The sequence below is a fragment of the Mixophyes fleayi genome, chromosome 2, assembly GCF_038048845.1.
Source record: "Mixophyes fleayi isolate aMixFle1 chromosome 2, aMixFle1.hap1, whole genome shotgun sequence".
In the NCBI taxonomy this organism is placed as follows: Eukaryota; Metazoa; Chordata; class Amphibia; order Anura; family Limnodynastidae; genus Mixophyes; species Mixophyes fleayi.
Window position 1 is genome coordinate 285,011,397 of NC_134403.1, and position 26,278 is coordinate 285,037,674.

General features: G+C 38.8%; 1 protein-coding gene across 2 annotated transcripts in view; it reads right to left on the minus strand.

Annotated features, from left to right (window-relative positions):
- The window catches only part of AMPD1 (adenosine monophosphate deaminase 1), a 74,292-nt gene extending 48,734 nt beyond the window's left edge, over positions 1–25,558 (minus strand). Inside the window, exons 1-3 of one of the 2 annotated variants that reach the window (XM_075196298.1) lie at positions 25,448–25,558; positions 3,229–3,267; positions 749–923 (exon numbers count right to left, since the gene is read on the minus strand). In XM_075196298.1, the coding sequence (XP_075052399.1) occupies positions 749–923; positions 3,229–3,267; positions 25,448–25,463 (230 nt within the window). In that variant the 5' untranslated portion in view covers positions 25,464–25,558. The remainder of the gene's footprint in view (positions 1–748; positions 924–3,228; positions 3,268–25,447) is intronic. The other variant, XM_075196299.1, reaches the window with a different exon arrangement.
- Positions 25,559–26,278: the final 720 nt, after the last annotated feature.

Here is a 26,278-nt window from a genome sequence, read left to right on the forward strand (position 1 = left end):
GTCACCACATTCCCAGGCAGAGTAGCTGCAGATGAGTATCCAACAGCCTCTTCATATCAATGAGTTTCAAGCTGTTGACAGACATGATTTCACTCATAATTTCAGTCATTTCCAAGCATTAGTATCATTAACTGACTGTTAAATATAGGCCATATGACTTCCAGTACACAACATGTCTACCTACTTAGCTAGAAATCTTTGGATCTGAGTCACTAAGGAATGTAAGGCAAAAAAGGGAGAAAAATTTTCTCCGGGACAAACCATGTTACAATGCAAGGGGTACAAATTAGTTTATTATTTTGCACATAAGTTAAATACTGGCTCTTTTTTCATGTAGCACACAAAAACTTGATAGCTTTATTTTTACACTGAAATTTAAAGTTGATCTAGGTCATGCCGTATCTGAACTACAAATCTGTCCCCACATTTTAAATTTAGCTCCCCCTCCAATGCAACATGGTTTTGCCAAGGTGCAAAGTTACAAATTTTTTTGCTTTACTTCCCTTAATGAATCAGACCCAATATGTCATTTGGTCTTTCTATTTAACATTGCACGCAGTGACTACTGGTGAGAGCACACAATACTCTTGGACATACTTGCCAACATATTGGATCTCTGGAGATCTCGGTGTAGAGGTCCAAGCGACAAGTGCAGTGGGTGTGCTGATGTGTTTTACCTTATTGTTGCATTAGAATTTTGTTTTTGTTTTACCTTAGTCACATTGTGACTTCACTACAAGCTTCATACCTTTTATCCTGAGCTTCCTTGGTATCTTGCATAACCAAGTGATCTGTGAATTCATGTTGTGCAATGGGGCAGTTTTCTATAACATCAAAGGGAGATACTTCTTCCTTGGTGTCCACATTAAACACTTCAGTGGCAAATACTTTCTCAGCCAAACTTCGGATCTCATCACTGCTTTCTGAAAGAATTAAATATTGAGGATTACTACAGGTTACGAACAGATAGGAAAGTTGTAAAATATTTCATACAAGCAAATGAAGTCAACCTAAGAATGCATCTTCCAACATGGAGATTAATGGTCAGACTTATTTTGATCCTGAAATCAGGCAACACGTTTGTTTTGGGGCCACATATGCTGTGATATTGCAGTGCGTGTGACCAGCTTTAGTTACAAACTATTTCTATGGGAGAGATTCATCAAGGAACGGATCTGATGTTTTTTGTGGATGATACGCGATTGGCCACTGCGCATGCCCAGAAACGGGAGATAAGAAAGGAAATCCATTATAATCCGTTGCACAAACTAACTTAATCTGTTGCGTAATCTAAGAATCTCTAAGTGAAAGTCCATCACAACTGCATTTACAAAGTTTTCTGACCACTTGAGAAAAAAGGGTGGGGAATGGGTGGAGATCTTAAATAAGTTGAGAAAAGTAGGCGTTATTTGTACTGACTTGAGAGGAGTAGGCGTTACCTCCGCCTGTGTCGGATAGTTAAGTTGAATTTTATCTTAAATCATTGCTGACACTTAAACAAGCCCAGGGTCATGTATAAACCCAAAGCAGCTAGCTAAATAACAACACTAAACTGTTCGAAAAGCATCGTTGTTTGAAACATTTTTCTTTTTTTTTTAATATTTATTTTATGTTTATATTGAACATTAAACATTGTGCACATTTTTTTTAAAAGGAACATTTTTTTAATTACAACCACAATTTGTAATAAATTGCAATGTAAAGTGGTTGATGTGGCAACAGTTAGGTGCTGATATTTGTGGATTAGGCTAAAACTGGAACTGCCGGAATGTCGACACGCCGGAATGAGTCAGCTTACTATAGTGCACTCTGTTGCTTGGTGTCTTGAGTAAAGCTTGGCTGTGTTTTCTATGCCTGTATAGTGCATTATGTTCGGCTACACAGATATGTTCTCTGGAATATGTGGAATAACTATTACACATATTATATTGCATATATATATATTGTATATCCCAGCTATATATTCTAGTTATCCATTCTACCTGCCTTAATGTATGCTAAGTGCATTCCCCATCCATTCCGACTGCCGGAATCTGTAGATTGCAGGGGCGCATGGAGGATTGTCGGGGGGGGGGGGGGTTCTCCACGCTGACCGGAAAAAAAAAAAAACACGAGAGAGATGCTCCGTTTTGCCAGCGCTGTCCTATACAGCAGCCGCGGCGCTGTCTAAGAAGTGTCTGCAGCGGTGCTGTATACAATACAGCACCGCCGCGGACGCTTCTTTGACAGCGCCACGGCTGTTGTATAGGACAGTGGCCACTTAGTTAGCACAGGGGGGGTTTCTAGAGACTCAGAAACCCCCCCCTGCGTGCGCCACTGGATTGGTCATATGTCTTTGCAATCCAGTCATTTTTAACTGCCGATTCTCTGTGTTGTAGCTGCACACATTTTTCAACATGCCATTTAGCCATATTACCCAAAATGTAGCAGGAATCCAACTCATGAACCCACTGATGCAAAGGGGATTGTTTAACTACTAGGCTAACATGCAGGTGGAAAAGCTGAGCATCACCGTCTCTCCTAACAAACAGTTTAACACCAATAATTTTCATTCATGTAATAATCTATCTATTAGATGCTTATTATCCAATCTACAATGAAATATTCGAGCCCTCAATGCTTGGTACATGCACAGTTAACATTTTGGTATAAGTAAAATCACAACACAACACATGCATTTCTGCCAACATGAATGTTGAAGGAGAAACACTAAAGTATAACTCACACATTCTCTTGTTGTACATAGCAAAAAATGTGTCATAGTAAAATTAATAAACGTGGATGCGGATGTAACTGCTAACAATTCGCAATCATAATATGCACACTAACCATATTACACGGCAAAACATATACTAGCATACTCTTCTATAAATTTCACAGTGGAGTACATCCACAGAAACATGGGAAGATACAAAGTTAGCACAGATACAGGCATGATTCTGGGTTTCAACTCATGACCATGCTGTTGTCAGATGGAATGGCTAACCACCACACTAACGTCCAGACTAAAGAGTACATATGTTATATAGTCTATACTGAAATAATAGATCATGCAACATATCTGCAATTACGAAACCTGATTCTTTATACAGAAGGAACACCTAAGTATATTAGAAAACGATGTAATCAAACCAGCCACATACACTTACATCACTTTTTTACTCAAATGCAAAAATATGCCTGGTGGTTTTTTAGGCAAAAACAAACACACTTGCTCTCTAAACGCACCTGTGTCTGTCGTCATCTGAGCAGCGTCAGTGTATGCACCTGCAAATAGTTAATTAATTATGCTTCCTTTTAAAATCTCATTTGCTGCACTGGTTTTTGGTTGGGAGTTCAGTGGATTTTGGTGAGTAACACAGACAATATAGTGCAGTTTAGAGGTATTTGGAGCAGTACCTTTCACGAATCAAAGTATGTTTTAAGAGCTAAAATAGCATTGCGGTGTGTTTTATTGTTTGATACACCTATGTTAATTTAACTATAAGGTTCTCTAATTTGTGAAGTAAGGGGTTTACATATGATTGTATAGAGTTGATTTTTGATGGTAGGAGTAAAGCATATCAAAATATTTTATATGGTCGACCTTCTTGCACTGTGTATTGTCACTTTGAATAGGGACTGCATCTTGACAGAATTATTTATAGTTTGTTTTAGTTTGTGTCCCTTTTTCTTGACTATATTTGTTACCTGCTCCCCCTCCCTAACAGATTGTATGAGAGAAAGTTCTGAAAACTCTTTTAGAGTAAGGTGCCTTGGCTTTTTTTGTGTGTGGTAAGTATACAGTGGCACCCACTCATGTCTGTTGCTTTTATCTTTCTGTATCTTTCTGGTGAGGTGGTCTCTGATATGGTGTCTTTGCTTTGGCTTCACTATGGCTTGAGTATTGTAGCCTTTTTTTTTAAATATGATTTTTTTTTTATAAATTCCCCTTTTCTTGTCTCTCTTTATTACTTGCTCCCCCTCCCTAACAGATTATGTGATACAAACTTTAGTGACTTTGAAATTGCACAAGGTGTCTTTTGTGTTTTGGTGTGTGGTAAGTATACAGTGGCACCCACTCATGTCTGTTGGTTTGCTCTTTCTGTATCTTTCTGGTGAGGTGGTCTCTGATGTGGTGTCTTTGCTCTTTCACTATGGCTTGAGTATTGTAGCCTTTTTTTCTTTTGTTCTCAATAATTACTGACTGTACTTGCCAAACCCAAAATAGAAGATGAATCGTGATTTTGTTATAAGCATAAGTTTCAAGTTTGGAGTCGACAGTGAAAATGGTAAGCTCTAAAGGCCTCACCTAATGTTTTTGTTGGTTTGTAAACTCAGGCTTTTGTCACACATACAGGCGATCCTGGAGTTGGACGAGAGTCTGGTTCTCGAGGGAGGCTGATCCTCCACAACATCCAAACCAGCAACTGGTACAACATCTCCGACCTAAGGAGTGTGTCTTCAGGCCACGTGTTAGCCTCTTTGGGACCTTGAGTCAATGCGACTCATCCCGACAGCAGTACCGCCTTTGACCAAACTGTTGGCGGTACTGCACTTCTATGCGTCTGGGTCATTCCAGACCACAGTGGGGGTCGTGGCAGGTATATCTCAGGCCACCTTCAGTCGTGTGCTGAAGGTTATGCTGAGGGCATTCCTGTCGCGGCTCTCCCAGTTTATACATCTGCCACTCGATGAGGGATCCCTTGTGCGGATTAAGCAGCAGTTTGCCACCATGGCTGGCTGTCTGGACGTCATAGGGGCATTAGATGGGACGCATGTGGCCTTTGTACCATCGAGTGGGGATGCTTCTGTGTATTTGAACCGGAAGCATTTCCACTCGATAAATGTACAGGGTATTTGTGACCCGTCTCTCCAAATTCGTGCCCTGGTTGCCAAATAGGGTTGGAGTACCCATGACTCCTTCGCGTTTAGGCAATCGGGGATGTGACACAGATTACAACAGAGGCAAGGGGGTGCAAGGCCACATGGAGACGCGTGGCTTCTTGGTAATTAGAATAATGTATTTGCTCAATTTATTTATATGCTTGTTTCTACAATCATCTACTTCCAAGTTATAGTACTCTGAATGTGATCTTTGTCCTTAGATGTTATGTTTCTACATTGTGTCATATAATGCATGTGCCCGTTCTTTATAGTTGTTACAAAACTGTGGATTTTTAAAAATGTCCGTGTTTAAAAATACTCCTGGTAATGTAGCCAGCTTTCATAAACAGACAAAACATCTAAAGTTACATGATGTATTGAAGTGTTAGCAAACTCTACAAGGCCATATGTCAAAGACAAAAGTTGTTTTGAAATGTGTATTTTCACAATGGTACATTATATTTGTTTTGCTTAAATTGTTAAAGAGGTGGTTAGTTTATAAGTATTCACTACATGTAAGACAGATATTGGCCATGGCATCCCTCCGAACGAACGTAGAAGACAAATTGTAAAAATCCTTCAGCCTCCTATGGTTTGTTTTCCAAAATGTGTTTAGTTAGCAATGTTTTGTTTAGTTAAGTTAATAATCCTCACTTAGCTGTCAATTTGCCTTTGCTATAATGTACTAGACATACTTGTGACTGTTAGCATTTGGAGGGTCGTCCTTTGTTTGTGTTAAAGTGTATTAGTGTTTGTTTCTTAGAACTTTCCTCTCATCCTCCATAGGAGACAATGCTTATCCCTTACGCCCTTGGCTCCTTGCTCTGATGTTGAGCCCACACACAGTGTGAGGTTGCATATAACTCGGCTTATACAGCCACCAGATCATTGAAAGGGCATTTGGCCTATTAAAGGCCGGCTTCAGATGCCTTGACTGGTCTGGTGGTGCACTGATGTATGGGCCGAGTAAAGTATGTGACATCATAGCTCTGTGTGTGGTGTTTCACAATATTGCCATCCGGAGTGGGGCTCCAGGGGTGGTGGACGAGGTTGCTGGGATGGACGAGGGGGGGAGCCTGAAGCCACACTGCGGGAATCAGATGAGGGGGCTAGCTTCAGGCAGTATGTCCTTGATATATATTTTTTAGGTAAATCACATTTATTAGTACTGTTTCCTTTAAAGGTCAAAAACACCAATGCTATATGATTTAATAATGAGCAAACAAAAAATATATTCAAACTTACATTAGAAACCCAGAAATGGCTTGTCAAACATGCATGTGGTGTTGTCCTAATGAAATTGGTTCCATTTGCCATGCTTCTAAAATCTATGCTAACCTCTAAGTGTACTTGAAAATGCTTTAGGAATTCTCCTTCAATTCGTGTAATTTTTTGGACAATCATTTGTCCTCCAACCCCCAAAATCTTTTGCTGTCAAAAACTACTGGATAATGTGCAACATCAACCTCCTGAAGTGTCGAATTTCTAACTTAGCTTTCAACTGTCCTAACATGACCCATATGTTGTTTGAATAATATCATTGATTAAATGGCATAATGGTTTGGTAAGACAATGGCAATTACCTTTCAAATATTATTGCCTAACATCATTAGTAAAAACCGAGGTTAACAGTGTTCATCAAGGAATCTAAAGTATATCATCTAATTCGTAGGCATTAGACTGAAGAAAATGCAACATTTGTACAACAAGTAATGTCTTTCCTTTGTAACCACAGGCTGTTTCACCAACATGCCACACTATCTAGGTGCTGGCAGGGCTAAGGGCCCACAGCACTTGCTTTTGGAGTTGTCGGAGGTGCCTATCGTGTCGTAGCCAGTTGAAAAATGTAAGTATCTATAGTGTTCTGATAAATAACATTTAATATTAATCAAAAGTGTGGGTGCTGCATACAATATTGCTGTAAAAAAACCTATGGAATCTTGATGGAGATTTGTGTGTCTGCCTAGGCCACGTTAGGCAATCCACATTTTTAATAGCTGATGGTTTTTTGGGTACTTTCAAGACCAAACCACCAAACCACACTCCAAAACCAAGATATAGCTTAAACCCACAAGCCAAAGAGTATTGTGTTGATCCTTACAAGACACTTTGCATGTTAGGTTACAGTGGCCACCTTCAATACACCAAGGCAGAAACTAAATACATGAATTAAAGTTAGATGTGAGCTAATATTGGTGTATTAATTTTTTCCTTTACCTTCAACAAGCAAAGATGACATGCATTTTATAGTTCTGAATTTTGTGTCTTCTTACACATTAAAGTATTTGTCCAATGCTACAACCCTGCCTATGTGTTTCTTCAAATGGCGCTGGTTGTTTACTCATCATCCAAGGAACTTTCTCTCAAAGACCACTGTCTTACTTCCTATGGATTGTGCTGCAAATATTTAATAATGTCTGTTAATAATAAATCTGACCATGCAATAGTGTCAGCAATCAGTCACAAAGAAGTATCTGCTGTTACTACACTGCTGTTCTTCCTCTTGTCATACACAACAATCCATAGTCCTTTGAGGTCCATTTAGGTACATGTATACTTGTACTATCTATTGTAGCCATCCTTGCTTCTTTTGACATTAGCCACCTACAGCCCTTCCCCTTAACTCACTCTCTATTTTGTGGTTTTGAACATTATACGATTAGGTATATTTGTGTGTTTAGTATGTATGCTCTTTTTTCTTGGTCCACGTGTTAGGCTTTTGTATTGGGCAAGTTCAACATATTAGGCGAACTTAATCCTATATATTTTTTAGTAACCTAATGTTGTCGAATTAGGGTCCTTAAATGTTACAAACGTTGCCCCCAACACTTCCTAGGCTAGGACATGTTCAAACCACAATGCAAAAAATTGACTCCAAAATATGAAAACAAAATCACATTGTCCACCCAAAGCAATTCGTCCCACCCCAAAATAGACTCCTCAGAAAGGGCCACACTCGCACGCTCCTCTACGGGTGTTAGGCTTCGATCTTTCGGGGGCTCCTCACCAGTTTGCTGAGCATGCCTCCTTCAAGCAGCGATTTTGTTTTTCAAGCGTTGTTTATAATCTGCCCAGCTATCGAAATTTAAAATAAAAATTTGCCTTTAAATGGTTAGATAGTCAAAAACATGGCACATAATAGTGTCATTTTACTATTTACAAACAAATTCACACTACAACTACTCTGGTAAATTTGAGTGGCTTTTCAAGGGTGGATAATAGACCAAACGAGACCTTTACATTTGTATAAGTACACTTTGAGGCAACCATGGGCATTTTGTAAGTTTCAAAAAAGGCTTGACAGAAAAAAGACTTACACAGGCACAATATGTGTCAAGTTCACAGTCGTCAGACTTGTGCTATGTTTTGAGGCCTCAAAATGAAATTGTGGTTTACAACAAGCAATTTCATTGTACCGTTTCTGGACTTCATGGGTCAGACGCCGACAGGGAGCTATGGCGTTAACTTGCACGGTTATCTTTTCCCATATCCACGATTTTTCAAATATCCATTGGGAGAAGTTAGTTAATATTTATCTGTGGTGGCAATAAAAAGTTTCACAACGTCTGATCTCATGATTATCGGACTACACATAATTGTTAAGCAGGTTAATCTTTGAACAATACACTTATATGTTATTTTTATTCAAACAGACAGTAGACATTGGCAACGACGGCAGGCCGAGGAGGAGGAGCAAGATGTGGAGGAGGGAGATGGGAAGCCTCAGGAGGAGGAGGAGGAGGCTAAGGGCGAGGCCGAGACAGAGGGCGAGCCCGAAGCGGAGGGCGAGGCAAAGGCCGAGCTCGAGGTCGAGGCGGAGGAGGTAGAGAAGGAGGAGGAGGTGCACTAAAAGGAGGAGGAGGTGCAGGAAGTGGAGGATACAAAGGCCTTGGGAGATAGTAAGTATTTTCATTAAAGCCTTTATCTAATTTTATAACATTTAGATGTCCATTGTACTGTTAATAAATCCCTGATGTCACACATGTTCAATTAAAGTTGACATAAATGTCACAGGTTTCCATCATGATGGGACTACAAAGTATTTTTTGGAAAATACACTCTCCACGCCTCCTTCCCCTGGCCACAACAGAATTGTGTATATATATATATATATATATATATATATATATATATATATATATAAAACTGCCACACAAAAACATTAGACCTCTTGCTACAACTGTATTTGACATCCCATCTCATTTTAAAGTAATGTAACAGTACACATCTCTGCTAACTCCTGTATGTTTTCAAAATTAAGTGGCCATGGATTTATTTGTTTTTAATTTTTCATTTACAGTTCACGTAGATGCCTCAATGTGGCCCAGACCCTCCCCCCCCCCCATCATTAGCCAAAATAAGAGCAAAAATTTAAAAATATAATAAAAACAAAAAAAAATTTGAAAAAAAATAAAGCAACAAACGGATTTGCTGAAAAGTCTTTATGAATATATTTTTTTGTTTACAGTAAATGTACATAGTTAAAGTTTTTGTCAAATGTTATAAATATGTTAATATTATCAAACAGATTCATTGGTGTGTGTGTCTTTATTAGTATATTACAATTGCACATCATGTGGTTATAAGGACAATAAAGAATGGATATTTCAATAAAACAATAATAACATTTAAGCTAAATTGTTTTGTTACTACTACATCATCATTGCAACATTTACCGTATTTCCCCATGTATAAGACGCACCTTTTTCCCAAAAATTTTGGGTCCTATGTGTCTTATACAGGGGTAGCGATACGGGGGCAGCGGAGGGGGGGGTTGATCCAGTAGGAGGGGGACAGGCAGCGTGTCAGCGCGATCCAGCAGGCGGGGACAGTCAGCGGGGATGCAGATGGCAGAGTGTCAGTGCGATCCAGCAGGCGGGGACAGGCAGCGGGGATGCAGAAGGAGGCAGAGTGTCAGCGCGATCCAGCAGGCGGGGGACAGGCAGCGGGGATGCAGAAGGAGGCAGAGTGTCAGCGCGATCCAGCAGGCGGGGGACAGGCAGCGGGGATGCAGAAGGAGGCAGAGTGTCAGCGCGATCCAGCAGGCGGGGGACAGGCAGCGGGGATGCAGAAGGAGGCAGAGTGTCAGCGCGATCCAGCAGGTGGGGGACAGGCAGCGGGGATGCAGAAGGAGGCAGAGTGTCAGCGCGATCCAGCAGGCGGGGACAGTCAGCGGGGATGCAGAAGGCAGAGTGTCAGCGGGGATCCAGCAGGCAAGGACAGCTACCGTAATATTTTTTTTCCAAATTTCGGGGCCAAAAGTAAGGTGCGTCTTATACATGGGAGCGCCTTATACATGGGGAAATACGGTATATAGCACCACTAATTCTGCCTCAGTATACAGAGAAGGCAATCTGTCCCTAAGGAGCTTACAATGTAAAAGCTGTTACACAGACAGACTCAGGTCAATTTGTTAGCAGCAAATGAAGATACTAGTATGGATTTGGACTGGTGAAGGAAACCCACACTAACATGGGAAGAACACTAACTCCATACACCTAAGGCTATGGTCAGGAATCAAACTCAGGTGCTAGATACCAAGCCACCATGCTGACCCGGTGTTGGCTATAGTATTTTAGTATACAAGATGTGTAGATAACATACAAGCAGTAGATGAGGAAAACAGATTTGCATTTGATATTTGCATTTCACAAAAAGGAACCTGTGCCCTCAAACAACAATCCACCCCTCCAAGAGGTAGGCCATCCGTAGTAATAGCATACACATAATGTGCCCTGGGGGGCAGAATCATTAAGGAAGGTATATGCCAAATGCCATATAAAATTAAAAAGTTCCCAAAATCATGTTGGATTGAAGTGGTAGTCAAATGTTAACTTACAATGTCAGAGTAAACCAATGCAAACATTGAAGAGAACATACAAACTCCACACAGATAAGTCCATCGTTGGGATTTGAACTCATGACCTCAGTGCTGTCAGACAGAAGTGCAAGTGACTCAAACCACCATGCTGCTTGACTGTGGTCAGCGTTCCTTTTGGGTAAAGCTGAGTACATAACATAACCCATAAGCCGTAGATGCCGAAAAAAGAAGGTTTCCAAACAATATGGAATTTATCTCCAAGGAGCCTGTCCCCTCCAAATCAACACAGAAAGTTGCATTTGAGTGGGAGATACATGTTAAATATGAGGGCTGATTTGTCATTGTGGTCGACCATGTAGTAGATCACTATTGAACGACAAAGTAAAAAACAAGCTGGTTTGGGCAAAGTTCCTGTGGTGTTTCTCTCATTAATGAATAAAGGCCACAAGCTGCACACAGATGCTAGGGCCATGCTTGGTATTCAAACTCATGACACCACTTTTGTGAGACCAAAGTGCTAACTACTAAGGTACCTGTCAGAATAATAACTTGCATATAGTTTTGAATAATAATTAAGTGTACTATTAACTAGCACTTTCATCTGTAGCACGAATACTGTATTGTTCAGCTTCTCACTCTTTTTTAAAAATGTAGGTTGCCATAGTGGTTAGCTAATCCACCTTCAAAAATGGAGTCATAAGTTCTAATCCTGACTCACACCCTTTATCTGTGTGGGGAGGTACTGTACTATGTATCTATTATGGAAGAGTACACTATGCTTAGTACACTTATTTATGCATATTTATTTATGCTCGCGAATTACATGCGTTTGCATTAACATGCGCTCTGTTCAACTCAAACACAAACAAACCTTTCATGTAGCAGAGCAAGAAGGTGTTTGGATTTAGGTAATTAAAAACACTACAATAGTCATTGGTTCAAGGTTTACAAAACATGTACATGTGAAAAGGAATAATGAGGTTACAACTGTCCTGCATAAATACACACTGGATTGTGTTTTAACATTTGTAAACAAACTTGTTGAATCTTCCACATTTGGCGGGACATATACATTCCTTATCTTAACATAGTGGAAGTAAACGTAGCAGAACTTTTTAAGTGAGTTAATGGCTTAGTATCCGTTGCATCTTCTATTCCGCTGTGTAAAGGACTAAAGGTGGGTGTGTTTTTCGACTTTACTTACCTTATTTGAATTGCGAATCTATTATCTAGCCCCGTTTCTACTTAAAGTACTTAGCGGAACCTACAATGAGGAAAGATAAGATCTGTTCCTTGTTGAATCAGGCCCTATGTATTTAAAGCTACATTACCACTTATGAATGATCTGGTCCTTTTCCTTCCTTGGGAGAGGGGGTAATACATGCAGCTGTTTTCCTGGAGCCCCTGGAGGACCAATCAGCAGCTATTTTACAGCAGCAAACTTAAATGTTGAGCAACTTAGGTCAGGCCTAGCTAACCTGTGGATCTCCGGATTTTGTGATACTACAAGTCCCAGCATGCATTGCCAATAAATAGCCAACAGAAAGCTGTCAGTGTATGCTGGGAATTGTAGTTTCACAACACCTGAAGAGCCATAGGTTGACAAGGTCATGTACTACTGCTTTAAGGGAAATGTAGAAATAAAAACATAGCAGTAAAACAGTGCCACCCAGTCATCATGTTGGAACCCTTCCATGGCATTACAGACACTATAAAATTGTATTTGCATATTTAACCTTAGCACATTGAGGATGCTATTACTCTATAGTAGCAGACTTAGTGATTTGAGTCTGCTTCCCCTTGGTTTGTTCTTTGTTAAGTTTTCAGAATTGTAACTAAGTAACACCCAACCTATCAATGTTAAACCATGGTCACAATTTTATCAGCTATCACTCCTGACATGCCCCCAAACTTTTGTATTTTTAAAAGATTATTACATATTAATAATATTGGAAAAAGCAATTTAGGTTTAGCTAAGGGGATTATTAGGCAGAGGCAAAAATGATGGTCTGTGCGCAAACTAAATTCTGTAGCGTTGTAAGATACAACAAACAGCACTGAATTCTGTCAAGTATAATGCAATGCATTCGGAGGAGATAGAGTCAAGAAGACCCAGAATGATTTAATAGGAAAATGGTATCTTTAATCTCTCATCACAACAGTTTACAGGATCCAAATGAGCCCTTTAGATACAGGTTTTAAACTTTGCCCCATTGGTCGAACCCAAACTTTTTGAGTTGTTTATAGATTTAAACACGTACGCTCAATGTGTCAAACAAAATATTTTCTCAGTAAGAGGTTAAAAAATAGGGACCATGAGTTGTCCTATAGTTTTGGACAAAGATGATGACCAGTTGTTAAATATCTTGTAAGAATTATTTCAAGATAATGCAGAGATAAAAGAGATTCCGATTTTCACTGATAATAAAAATACTGACATCTTAACAATGAGAGCAACATTCAAGAAAAAAATTGGAATTGTTTCCAATTCAGCCAAAGGGTCATATAGTGATTGTTTCTACCAAGTCACTCTGCAGAATTTTAGAGATATTTGTTCTAAGCCACAACATTTTTTTAGTAATCTCTCTAGATCAGAGAAGTTAGCATTACAACAATTGAAATACGATACTTCTGTCGTCATCAAAGGGGCTGACAAAGGGAAGGGAATTGTCATTCAAGATTGGTCAGATTACATCCAAGAAGCATATAGACAGCTGGGCAACACTACATTCTATAGAGCTCTCAGTACAGATCCTTCCCATAGTTATCAAAAGTAATTAAAAATCTTATTGGAGGAAACCCACAGTAGAGAAATTATTTAGAAAGAAGAGTTTTATTTTTTATTTCCGGAACATCCCATTACTGCAATATAATATTTTTGCCAAAAACTCACAAAAATCTAACTACAACTCCTGGTTGTCCCATCATCTCTGGGTTGGGATCACTAACTTTGCCATTATTATTTTATGTGGATTAATTTCTGCAAACTAAAGTAAAATCATTAAGATCTTACATAAGAGAATCAATCAATCTACTAAATACTTTGAAATCCATAAAATGGCTTAAAAATTACGCCTTTTTAACATTGGATGTTGAATCATTGTGCAGTAATATTCCCCATGATTTTAGACAAACTATTTACACTATGAAAGTTCACATTTTCAACCTTGGAAAGATAGTATCCCCAAGGGACAGCTACTTCGGCTTAAGCCTAACTATTCTGATGAGACTGCCTTCCAATCACAGGAGCTCCTATTTCTATTACGAGCATAAGACCTGGGGGAAACCAAGTACTGTGGAACACATCAAGTCCCTTGGAAAGGGGACTGCTAGAGGTGAACTCCTTGTGAAGCGGTTTTGGTAGTTGAGTATCACATGCCATTAACAGCAATCCAACACTATCCAACTCTTTTAAACTCTGTCACTGGCAAAGCAATAAGGCAGTAGGAGGTCTTTAAATAGTGCAGCTCACCAATATTCAGGGAAGGGACACCTGCACTGCACCTCTTGAGACTTGATAGAAGGCAAGATGGATGAAACAAACAGCTGAACCCTAACACCATCATCATCACCATTTATTTATATAGCGCCACTGATTCCGCAGCGCTGTACAAAGAACTCATTCACATCAGTCCCTGCCCCATTGGAGCTTACAGTCTAAATTCCCTAACACACACAGACATACACAGACAGACAGATAGACAGAGACTAGGGTCAATTTTGATAGCAGCCAATTAACCTACTAGTATGTTTTTGGAGTTTGGGAGGAAACAAAACACGGGGAGAACATACAAACTACACACAGATAAGGCCATGGTCGGGAATTGAACTCATGACCCCAGCGCTGTGAGGCAGGAGTGCTAACCACTTAGCCACCGTGCTGCCCAGCCTACTAACACTTATGAACCACCCCCTTCATTAATGTCAACGGTTTCAATGTATCTCCTAAAATAGTGCCTGGTTTATCCTAACTTATGTCTTTCATTATGAGTGTGAGGGGACATCAGAACTATTTTTATTACATGTGTTACTATCACATAATTTTATGCTTTTATTACATTGGTAGAAATGCACTGTGCCAAATAAAGTGCACCTTGAAGGTACAAAAGGCATCACAATGAAAGGTCAAGTCCTGGTTTCTACAACTCCAAGAACCTCTATGAAAGAAAGTAATTTTGCAAGGAGGAAAATGCTCATCACAAACCAGGAAACGTTCCTATAAATGGGTCCTCTCCACCCCTTGAGTTTTGTTTAAATATCTTGTCTAGCAAAGCAAAAGGTAATTTTTGCATGTGCAAGTAATTTTTTACCTTAAGTCAATGAGCAATGCATGCCATGATAACCTCTCAATTAATTTCTCTTATACACAGGGAAATATTTTTGGACAGACGAGGTGCAAAGCAGAAATCCTCAGAATCCTCAGACTTGGAGATACGACCAAATGAGACTTGAACGTTTCCCCAGATATGCTTCTTAGGAGGCCTGGTATAAAGATACATGATACATGATGATGATGACCCCAGCAGCACTATCTAGCTGCTTCTGATTTGACCCCTCCTGCTGATAGTACGTCATTCACTAGCTCTGTTATGGTAAGTTATTATCATCTATTCGCATTTCTTATTGACAAGTTGGAATACTGCAGGAAATAAAATTCCTATTGGATTTATAAAGTGGTAAATGACAGATATGGGGGTGTTTTTATTAAATAACATTTTATAAGGAAAATGCGACTTTCACATCTATTAATAATACACTATTCTCTCTTGTATATATGGCACTTCATTAAATTATATTTTGTACTAATAGAGTAATACAACTTTCATAATTATAACTAACACTGCCAAGTTGCATCTCTATGCTATTCAGGACCGGTGCTAGGGTCCTCGGCGCCCTAGGCACAATGTAACAAAAGCTTTATACGTATATTTGAAACTTAAAATGCGTCAAATGCTAAATGAGCCCTGTTATGAATTCCAAGTGCAGCTGACCCTGGCAAAACATAAATGGGAGTAAGCTTGCAGTCCTGCTCTCACTCCTATCTTTTTAAGTATTTTGTTAATAGCACATAAATATCTAAAGGGTACGGCTTATCACATGCTGCAATATTGCCCAATTGTCTCCATATCACAGCTTGTGTGGTCCCCAGAACCATCCTTATACCTAATAGATATCCAATTAAAGTTAATGGCATTATTTTAAGGCATGTGCAAATGGCTGGATCATGTCCAGTTTGACCACCTATGCGTGTGATCATTTTGGGAAGTGATACCCCTTCTTCCAGCTGTCTATGCAGCAGAATTGTTGCAGTGCTCCCATGCGAGAGTCCTCCCAAACTGGGGTGGTCCCTGGCAAGAAATTTCCATGTTTCCACAGCTCCAAAGGAGGAATTTTAGGCAAATATATATTTTATGTGGAGCTATCCTTTAATAGAATATTTGTGCTCAGCTATCACTACTTTTTATTACCCTTTAGCCTATTTTCCCTCTTTTTCGAAAGAATATTTTAGATACATTTTCTTCCTAATCAAGCTGAGTGCCAAATCTGACACATAACGAGCCAGATGCCACTGATGGAGCCTCAAGAGTGTATAAACATAGCGACATCAAGTGCCAAATAAAATTGGAAAGAACTTGGCCTTCATATCCTTCTTATTCTACAATGTGTTCCTCTGTGTAATGTGTGAAATTTAGCACCTTTTTATCTTGTCTGTCAATTTACACGTTGTAAGCTATGAATTACCATTGAAAGCAAATGTCAGGGTAGCACAATGCATTTCCCACTGTTATATTCTGTTCCTAATTTCTCTGGTCCAATTAACGAAGGGAAGGGAAAAATGTACAATCTTGTTGACATGTGAATTTTCCTCTGTATTGTGGCATCGTGGTTACCATCACAAGTAGCCAGTTGACGCCATTCCATCAAATAATGTAGTTATATAGTGGATTTTAATCAGCTATCTGTTACCAAGTATCTTCCTACAACAGTTCATGCTCATTCTTCTTGACAGATCAGCACAAAATCTTGAAATTTGATTGGGGATTACCTGTGTTAAGGTAATGTTACAAATATTTTAATGGACTACTGGCTCAATTAAGTACATTAATTTTTCTCTTGCTTTGTTTGTAGGATCATTGCTCTTCTGAAAGGTTCTGGCAGACTGGAACATGTTTTCCTTTGGATGTGCATATATTTTACACCATCCATTTCCCACAACCCCACCATTAGAGCACATCCACACAACATAATGCAGCAGTCTAGATTTTCATGGTTTATATAATGCGTTTAACTCTATAAATATTATTGCAATTGATTAGCAGTAAATATTTTACACATACGCAGAGATATCTGTAGCTATTTTCATGTTATCTAAAGCTGTCCATAAATGGGCAGATTATGCTGGCAATTTTCCCACCTAAATGGGCAACTAAAAATGATTAATCTGGACACTTGGAGCTTAGTATGATCCAGTGGCAGTGGGAATAGGACTTTCAAAAGAGGTGGATCTTAATGGAATGTTTGGAGAATATAAAGTTGAGTGGGAGATAGGGGTTCCAGCACAGGAAAAATCTTTCAGAAGAGCATATAAACAAGGTGTGGAAGGTCATTGTTGGAGCAGAGGTCTTCATGGAATTTATTTAAAACTAGATTATAATCTAAGGAGGAACTGATTGATGAGGGCTCTGTATGTAAGGTAGACAACAAATGGTATGCAGTATAGCATAGGGTGCCATTGGAGCAATTGGCACAGAAAGTAAGATGAATTGTGGTGACAAAAGTTGTGAATTAGTCTAGAGGTAAAGTAGTCAATGTGGAAAATCATGACAGAGGGGATTCACTATTCAGCAGAATCCTGTGTAAGGAAGGGATGTATACTCTCAATGCCCCACAGGTTCAAAGAGATGGGATGAAGAGCAAAGGAAAGGACAGAGCTCTAGTTGACTCCAAAGCTGAGGGCTTGGGGAATCGGTGGAGAAAGACACCCTTCTAGGTATTCTAGACAACACATGTTAGGGGAAGGTGGATTCCAGTATCAGATGCATAGAGATAACATTATACACCTTTTGTAGGATATTAAGTCAATCATCTAGCTAATATGTGTAGACTGAGCTGTGTAGTACACTGAACTGAAGAAGATGAGATAAAATATATCTCAGAAGAATCAATGAAAATGAAAGAATTCAAAAAAATAAATTAGGAATGTAACACTTGGTCAACATTATTACATGAAGAAGAAAGCTCAACATATGGAGAAATTACCCTTGTATTTGGTATAAATTCAGTTGTTGAATTATTTTGTTGTGTGATTTCTGTTTCATGTAATTGGTGCAATTTTGAGGCCATTGCAGTAGATAGATGCACAAAATAGAGGTGTTTTTTTAAGAATCAAAATTATTGTAGCATATGTGACGATGAAGAGAATATGCAATTCATAGTCAAGTTACTAATGGTAAGGCATTATACTTTGCATCTGGGTGGATCTGTGCTCACTTTAAAACCAAATCAGGTAAGGATGAAATTAGGAAGACCACCATTTTTTTAAATTTCATGCAAACTAAGTGGGCTTTGTGAGAAAAGACATACAGTATCTTCTAAGGTGGGATACAACTTTTGCCTTCAGTATATCATCATTAGAATATTTTTGTAAATGGTGGTTATAATCTAGCACAAGTGTAGGTTCAGAGAGGTTGAATAAAGTATCAATTATGTTCAACATTTTATAAATTATTTGTTAATCCAGAGAAACGCAAAAGAAAAACCCCAAACAGCCATCATTTTAACCTCCAAATGACTGAACATAAATCCTTCCTGACCACAAATGTGGTTACTGCCTTAATTTCCTTCATCCCAGTGATGCTAGCACAGCTGTGGACATTTTGCATAAGACCTCCAATGCATTTTTAACAATTATGATAAGAAGGCTGAAGGAAAGAGTTCTCTTAGGTAGCATTTCAATTGTTATCGAATGTGGATGCAACAGTTACAGAAAAATACAAATTTCAAATGGCAGACATCCTGAGAAATCTCTGTATAGTCTTAAAATATGAATTAGGTTATCTACAAGGCACATTGTTTTCCAAAGTAAACAACCCCAATTTTTCTAGCATTTACTTACAAAATACTTCTATTCTTTTTATAAAAATATTCTCCCATGTTTTTCTTGTAGACAGGCGTCCACAACATTACCACGCTTTCAGGATGAAGTTTAACTACAGATTTATTCAGTCTGTGGCTACTTAGTGTCAACTACAAGGTCATTAATAGGTCATTAATAGAAGATTGAAAATAACAGGCCTCAAAACACTGTGGTAAACCACTGACACCATTTGCCCAGACTAAATCTCTTCTATTTATAGCAGCTGTTTTCTGACTTTAAGCCAGTTATCTACACATGTACATACCTTATCCTCTTATACCATCCAGTATTAAAATGTTATGTGAAACATTATCCAATACTTTTGCAATGTCCAAGACTGTTTTATTAATAAAAGCATTCCAACTTTCTATTTTAAATTAGTCTGCTTATGTAATATGTCACCGAAGAGCATATCTTAAAAATCCTATTAAATACTTTACATGCAATTGATGTCAGGCTCATTAGTCAATAGTTTGTGATTATATTTTCCTTTTTTGTTGCTCTTATTACTATTACAAGCAGACCTGCAATAGACAAAGTGGGTAGGGTTAAAGCAACCTGTTGCCAAAGTGCAATTTATTATGCAATTTTAAAACTGGCATTAATTGGATGTATTTAATAATCTGCCGTTTGCGTAAAAATCGCATGTGTGGTGGGTATAAAAAGACACAACATGCTGGTTTGCAATCTAAACTTCATGAAAAGCTGTGCGCTCCTGACTTAACCCTATGCAATGTGTCCAATTTTGACTAACGTATTTAATATATGCATTTTGGGAGTTTTATCTTTGTGCATCCCATAGGCCTGGTGAAATGTAATGTGTTGATGGTGGCTGTCACATCTGTCCTTAGGAGTAATAGTTATGCTATATTTAAAGATGTAGATATCATTAGATTCGTTAAAGGAAAAAAGGGGACCGAGTTAATTGTATTAAACTGCAATTAGAGATGTTCTCTTGTTTTCTTTAATATTTGCATTAACTTTTGCGCAGCTGCTGTTTTTTTCTCTCACTGAGTCCTTGAGAGCCTTAAGGTTTGTAATTTGTGATCTGCTGATTTGAAAAATGCGGCTTGATGTGCAGATTTTATTTTGATTAATTACACGGTTTGGAAACACATTTTAAATTGTGTTTTGGGTAAACCGCACTCTGAAACATCCCCCTTCATCTGCTTTCCATCTATCTTGTGGTACTGACTCAGTATGTTGTGCTGCAGGGGGGACAAATTTAAAATGTTCATGCAGATTTATATTTTGTAGAAGGACACATGCTTGCTCAAGTCTAAACTATGGTGTAAAATTAAAGCTTTCCAGTATTTTCCCTACATGCAGAAACAAATTTGTATTTCCACCCCTTTCATTGTAACATGGCTGAGTATGTTGTGCTGCATGGGGGGGGGGGGGGGGGGGGGGGGTGGGGGGTAAATTATTAATGTTTCCTTTTGTAAACAAAGAAAGAAAAATATTTATTTTCTTTTAACCTCCCTAAAGTATCCTGTTCATTTCATCTCGTAATATCAATTACTTTTAAATTAAGGATGGAAAAAGGGCACATAGCAGGTCGCAGGTTTGGTGACATAAAGCCACTAAAGGAAATCTCATTCCTATCCCAATTTCCTCCACTATAGATCCATGCTTTCATCTTACAGCACTGCCCTTTCAATTGCCAAACAAAAATTCTTCAAATCTCTAATATCCGGTCTTCTGACCCACGTCGCCTCGTTGTCACCTTCAACTCCCTTCTCTGCCCAAATGCACCTCCTCCCCCTTCCATCCTCACAGCCCATGATTTTGCCACCTATTTCAAAGACAAAATCGATGCCATTCGACAAGATATTTCCTGAAGCCAAATTCCACTCACTCCATCCACTCTACCCACCTTTAGCTGTATTCCCCAAACCAACCTTAATTCATTCACTCCAGTAACTGAAGACGAAGTCTCTGTATTCATCTCATCATCTCACCCTACAACCTGTCCCCTCGACCCTATTCCCTCCCAACTTCTCCACTCCCTCTCCTACAGCTGCATGCCCACATCTATCTCACCTCTTAAACCTGTCTCTCTCCACTGGCACATTTCCATCTTCCTTCAAACATGCGCTCATCTCACCAATTCTAAAGAAACCATCTCTCAGTTCAATCTCTCTCTCCAACTACCATGCTACTTCTCTCATCCCCTTTGCCTCCAAACTACTTGAGCGATTAGTGTACAAACGCCTGTCTCACTTTCTCTCCTCTCATTCCATTCTCGACCCTTTATAATCAGGCTTCCACCTCCAACATTCCACTGAAATTGCTCTCACAAAAGTGACCAATGATCTACTTAGTCCAAAGTCTAAGGGTCATTTTTCATATTCATTCTCCTGGACCCCTCTGCTGCTTTTGACACTGTTGATCACCTTCTTCTCCTACACTCTCTTCACTCCATTGGCCTTCATGACACAGTTCTTTCCTGGTTCACTTCCTACCTATAGAACCGCTCCTTGAGTGTTTCTACCTCTGGCACATCCTCCCCTCCCACTATCTGTTGGAGTCTCACAAGGCTCTGTTCTTGGCCCTTTACTTTTTTCATTATATACCTCTTCTATTGGGGCACTAATTTGCTCATTTGGCCTTTATGACACCCAATTCTATATCTCTTCCCCTGATCTCTCTCCTTCTGTACTATCTTGTGTAGCCAACTGTCTTTCTGCTATCTCCACATGGAGGTCCCAACACTACCTAGAGCTCAACATGTCCAAAATAGAGCTTATCATCTTCCCTCCTGCCAGAGTCACCACCTGCCCTCAAATCTCTTTCACTGTCAATAACACCACAATTTCCTCAGTCTCCCAAGCCCACTGCCTTGGCCTCACACGTGACTCCGCCCTTTGCTTTATTTGTCACATCCCGACTCTCTCCCAGTCCTGTCGACACCACCTTAAAAACTTTGCCAGAATACACTCTTATTTTACTCAACATGCTACCAAAACTCTTACCCAATCTCACATCATCTCTTGTCTTGACTATTGCAACCTCCTGCTATCTGGCATTCCTGACACCAATATAGACACACTTCAATCCATCCTAAATGCTGCTGCAAGACTGATCTTCCTCTCTCTCCGCTCCACATCTGCTGCACCACTTTGCAAATCCCTACACTTGCTCCCTGTGTACTCCAGAATCAAATTCAAATTACTCACCCTTACCTACAAAGCCCTCAACAACACTACCCCTGCATACATCTCAAATCTCATATCAAAATACTCTTCCTCCCGCCCTCTTAGATCTACCTCTGACCTTCACCTTGTCTTCTCTCTGGTAACCACCTCTCACTCCCGCATGCAAGACTTCTCCCATGCTGCTCCCCACTTATGGAATTCCCTACCACACTCAATCAGACTTTCTCACAGTCTTCAAATCTTTAGACGCTTTTTGAAAAACCATCTATTTTTTAGAGGTGACCTTAACCCCGATAACAGTATTCACACTAATGCACCCAATCTCCACTCTGAACCCCATTTGCTCCTTTTGTTTCCGCTATGCCCTCTTCCACTTAGAATGTAAGCTCTATAATGAGCAGGGACCTTCATACCCTTTGTTTTCATGTCTGCGCTTATTTTGTCTACCTTGTATGTCCCTGTTTTATGTATGTACTTTTTTACCTGTACAGCGCTGCGGAGCACTGTGGCGCCTTACAAATCTGCAATAATAATAGCAATAATAATAACATATACACTTGAGTGAATCACAAGTTGTAGCATTTATGGCAACAAAATTACTTGGTTTAGATACCGCTCCTCTTTTCAAAGACATATGCCAATTCTCTCTTCACATGGTTATTGTTATGTGTGTCACTGTGCTCTTCCTCCTCATGTAGTGATAATATAATTAGAGCAGAAGTGCAGATATTGGATAGGTCGGGTGAGGACATTGCCTCTACGGCTAGCCCTAGACTTCTGCCATTTTTACTTGATGATAAGAACAGCTCATATAAAAATACTACTTAGACTTGCGCTCTTGGTATGTATATAAAATATATAATCTATTTCAGATTAGAAGAAACAACCAACATTAAATATTTATCATTGCATGTAGTATCCCAATCTTTTATTTTACTAAAATATAATATTATTTGTTTTATCTTTTGCTCTAATAAAAATCAAGTTTCTCTACACTGTAATTTTGCTTCGGCTGAAATAGAACATCCATTTCAATCATTAGTGTGTCAGGCTGTGGATGACAAGTGACTGACACTGAGGTGGGCATGTTTATAGTAAACGTGCCTTTACTTTATCTGCGTTGGTTAGTGTTGCTGTACTAAAATACAGATAACTTCCAAATAGATAACTAAAGTCAGTCATATTGCTCCTTACAAGGTATACCATCTAGGGTGATTGTTACCACATGGACCTGACTTAAAAGGATATTGGCTATCAACATTAATATGCCCTAACAATCAATTCAGTTAAATAATACAAATATAAACACTTATTTAAGACAGCTGGTTAATTTTAGTTAAACATGAAAAAAAGAAAAAAATCACTATCACCACACAATGTAACTTGTGTACATGTCACTATTTTCCAGAGTAGAGAGTAGTCTTTATGCTGTGAAATCTGATGTATGCTATTTATCAGTGTATAGTCTCCTCACCCTATTTATCATCAAGTGCTCCTGATGTAACTGGGGATGTCTTAACAACAGGAGAAGTAAGAAATTGAAAATAAGAAAAATAATGCATTTTCTGGGAAAGCAGTTATTTTAACACGTATGTAGTAGTATGTACTATTGAGTGATAAAATATTCACAGTGATGGGCTAAATTTAAACTGCACCTGTCATCTACATGCACTGGTGAAAGCTATTTTGTGTGCTGAATAAATATTTATCAATTCGGTAGGAGCTAATGTCATCACTGAGAGATGAAGGACTAGTGATTGATAAGCTGCATTCTAATTAATACTGATTCAACCAATGGCTGTATGGTGTTCGCCCATTCAGGACCAGGACCATGTTTTAAGCTGGACAAATGGGTCTATAACGCACTTTATATACATTTTTGCTCCCACCTCTTCCAACACAAGTATCTTTATCACAGTACAATGCATATCGTTTTAAAGTATATCCATTATTGACGCACAGCATACATCATTTATTTACTAGTTCACCACACATAGCATCATGTAAATCATTTTTTCGCTGAGGCGAGAGAGTGAGGCGCCAGGATTAAATTTCGCACAAGGATGCAGAAAGTGATGCACTTTTGGATGCTGACATATTTATGATTAAGTCAATCCCACATCCTTGGTCAATGCCCTGTCGCCCCCAGTACAACAGACAATTTGTTACTTTACTTTTTAGTTTGCATATCACGCTTTTAAATAGTAATCAATTACATGTCTAATTTTATTATCATAGAATTATATTTATCTCATTAGAATTGAATACTATATATTAGCCATTTGCTATTGTTAAATATGTGAAAAGGTTTCTCCTACATGGAGTGACAAACGTGTTTACAAATTTTGGTTTATCCCATTCATAGTAAAAATCTTAATAGAATCTTAACATATTGGTAGAATTAAAATCATGCACAGCAGAGTAATAGTGTTAACCTATGCACTTCATAGTACAAACACTGTAAGCACCAGAAAATATGCAGCTGGCAAGGAAAAATTCACAATATTAATTTAAGAAAATATATTAACTTCATAATTATTAAAGAATCACAAATTAAACAACAGATGACATCTCCATTACATAAATGTATCCATGTTTCAAGCATGTCACATAAAAATACCAAAGTGAGGTCTTATTACAGGAGTGAAGCTCCCTGACCAGTGTTTTTTGATGTAACTAAGTCATTGTCCTGTAATGGGATCCTTATTTACACACTGCGTACTGAAACTTTTGTATATTTTAAGCCTCGGAGCTGCAGCAATACAGTAACTACACATGGGGAAACTGTAATACACTGAAACATATAAACAGCACCAAGAATATCAATAACAGAATGAGTTCAGATGATGGGACTGAATGTGTATGTAGACTTGGGACACTTGACTGGCTGCAAATGCTGATGTGCTTGAAACAACTATATTGAAACAAATATTGGGAATATTGATTTTATTTTGTTTTTAGTGACAATAGCAGGCAGGGTTTTCATTTCTATTGTTCCATGTTTAAATGATAAAATTATGTAATTATTATAGTATCTATGTGTGTTTCTTACTTTGTACAGAACTACCAGAAATGTTGGGAGTTTCACTATCAAAAATACAGTAATATATGGCTGGACATCTGTAATGAAAAAAAACAATGCTCTTATTTTTAATTAATTTAAAGCACAATTAATCTTTTCATTTACATGGATACAGGCTTGCTTTAGTTCTACAACCTGGATTGACAGAGATGAGCTCCGTAGGACTCTGAACTTGACAACACATGTTTCTCAACCTACTTTTGAACTACAACTTGTATTCTGTACCAGTCACAGGCATTCTGGGAATTTTAGCTCAGTAGCAACGGAAAGTTACATTTGTACATAACACTGAACTAGATGGCGCAAACACTTTCTGTTTGTGTTGACTACATCACTGTTTGCAACATGCAATGGAAATCTCTAATGCACACAAGAAAACTTACTATCTGCTTTTGACATTTTGGTGCCTGGTCTTCACAGCTCAGCAGGAGGATAAATGGACGGGACAGCTAGCTGGTACTGGGTAGGAGTGTTAAACTGCTAGTGTGTGCAGTCTCCTTTAGCAGTAATGTGATCTAATAGATCTATGCACTTTAAAAGGATAGGAAGCTATTTCCAGCATGAGGTTTAAAGTAGTTGCCAGTGGAGCAGATGCGATGAAACTCATTCCCAACCTCAGCTTCAGGAATTACGCACAAAGCTGCAACTTTTATGTCTTATGTCTATAATTTCCCTGACTTTTGTAGCTCTGGTCATAAACATTTACAGATTCAACCCCACTGATATCAATCATGTTTGGTGAGGACTGGCATTATTGATACAGCTTAAAAGGGAAATATACAGTATAGCTAAAGTTTATATTACTTTAATATCACTTTTACAAAGGTTTGCCAAACACAAGGCAACTTAGTTCTACAAATTGTGGTTCATCTACAAACTGCAGCAGTATTTTTTTTGTGCAAATGTTAACTGAGCACAGAAGAGTCCCCAGTTCTGCTCTTATGTATCACTACATCATTGTGCATGAGCCATACTGACGCAGTCTCAGAATAGGTAATTGTGCAAGGAGCCTTGGGAGAGTGACACCCTCACTTCAGGGCCCTGTAGTGGCCACACCCCCTGTAGTGGCATTAGTTCCACCATTGGTCCAATGCCTACTCTCCGACGCCCCTGAGGATGTGTAAATATTAGGTTGTTTGATAGTCACTATTGTTTCCAAACAAAGTTTTTAGGTCTCCAGGACTTGAACTGGAAAATATTAATGTTTTAAATTG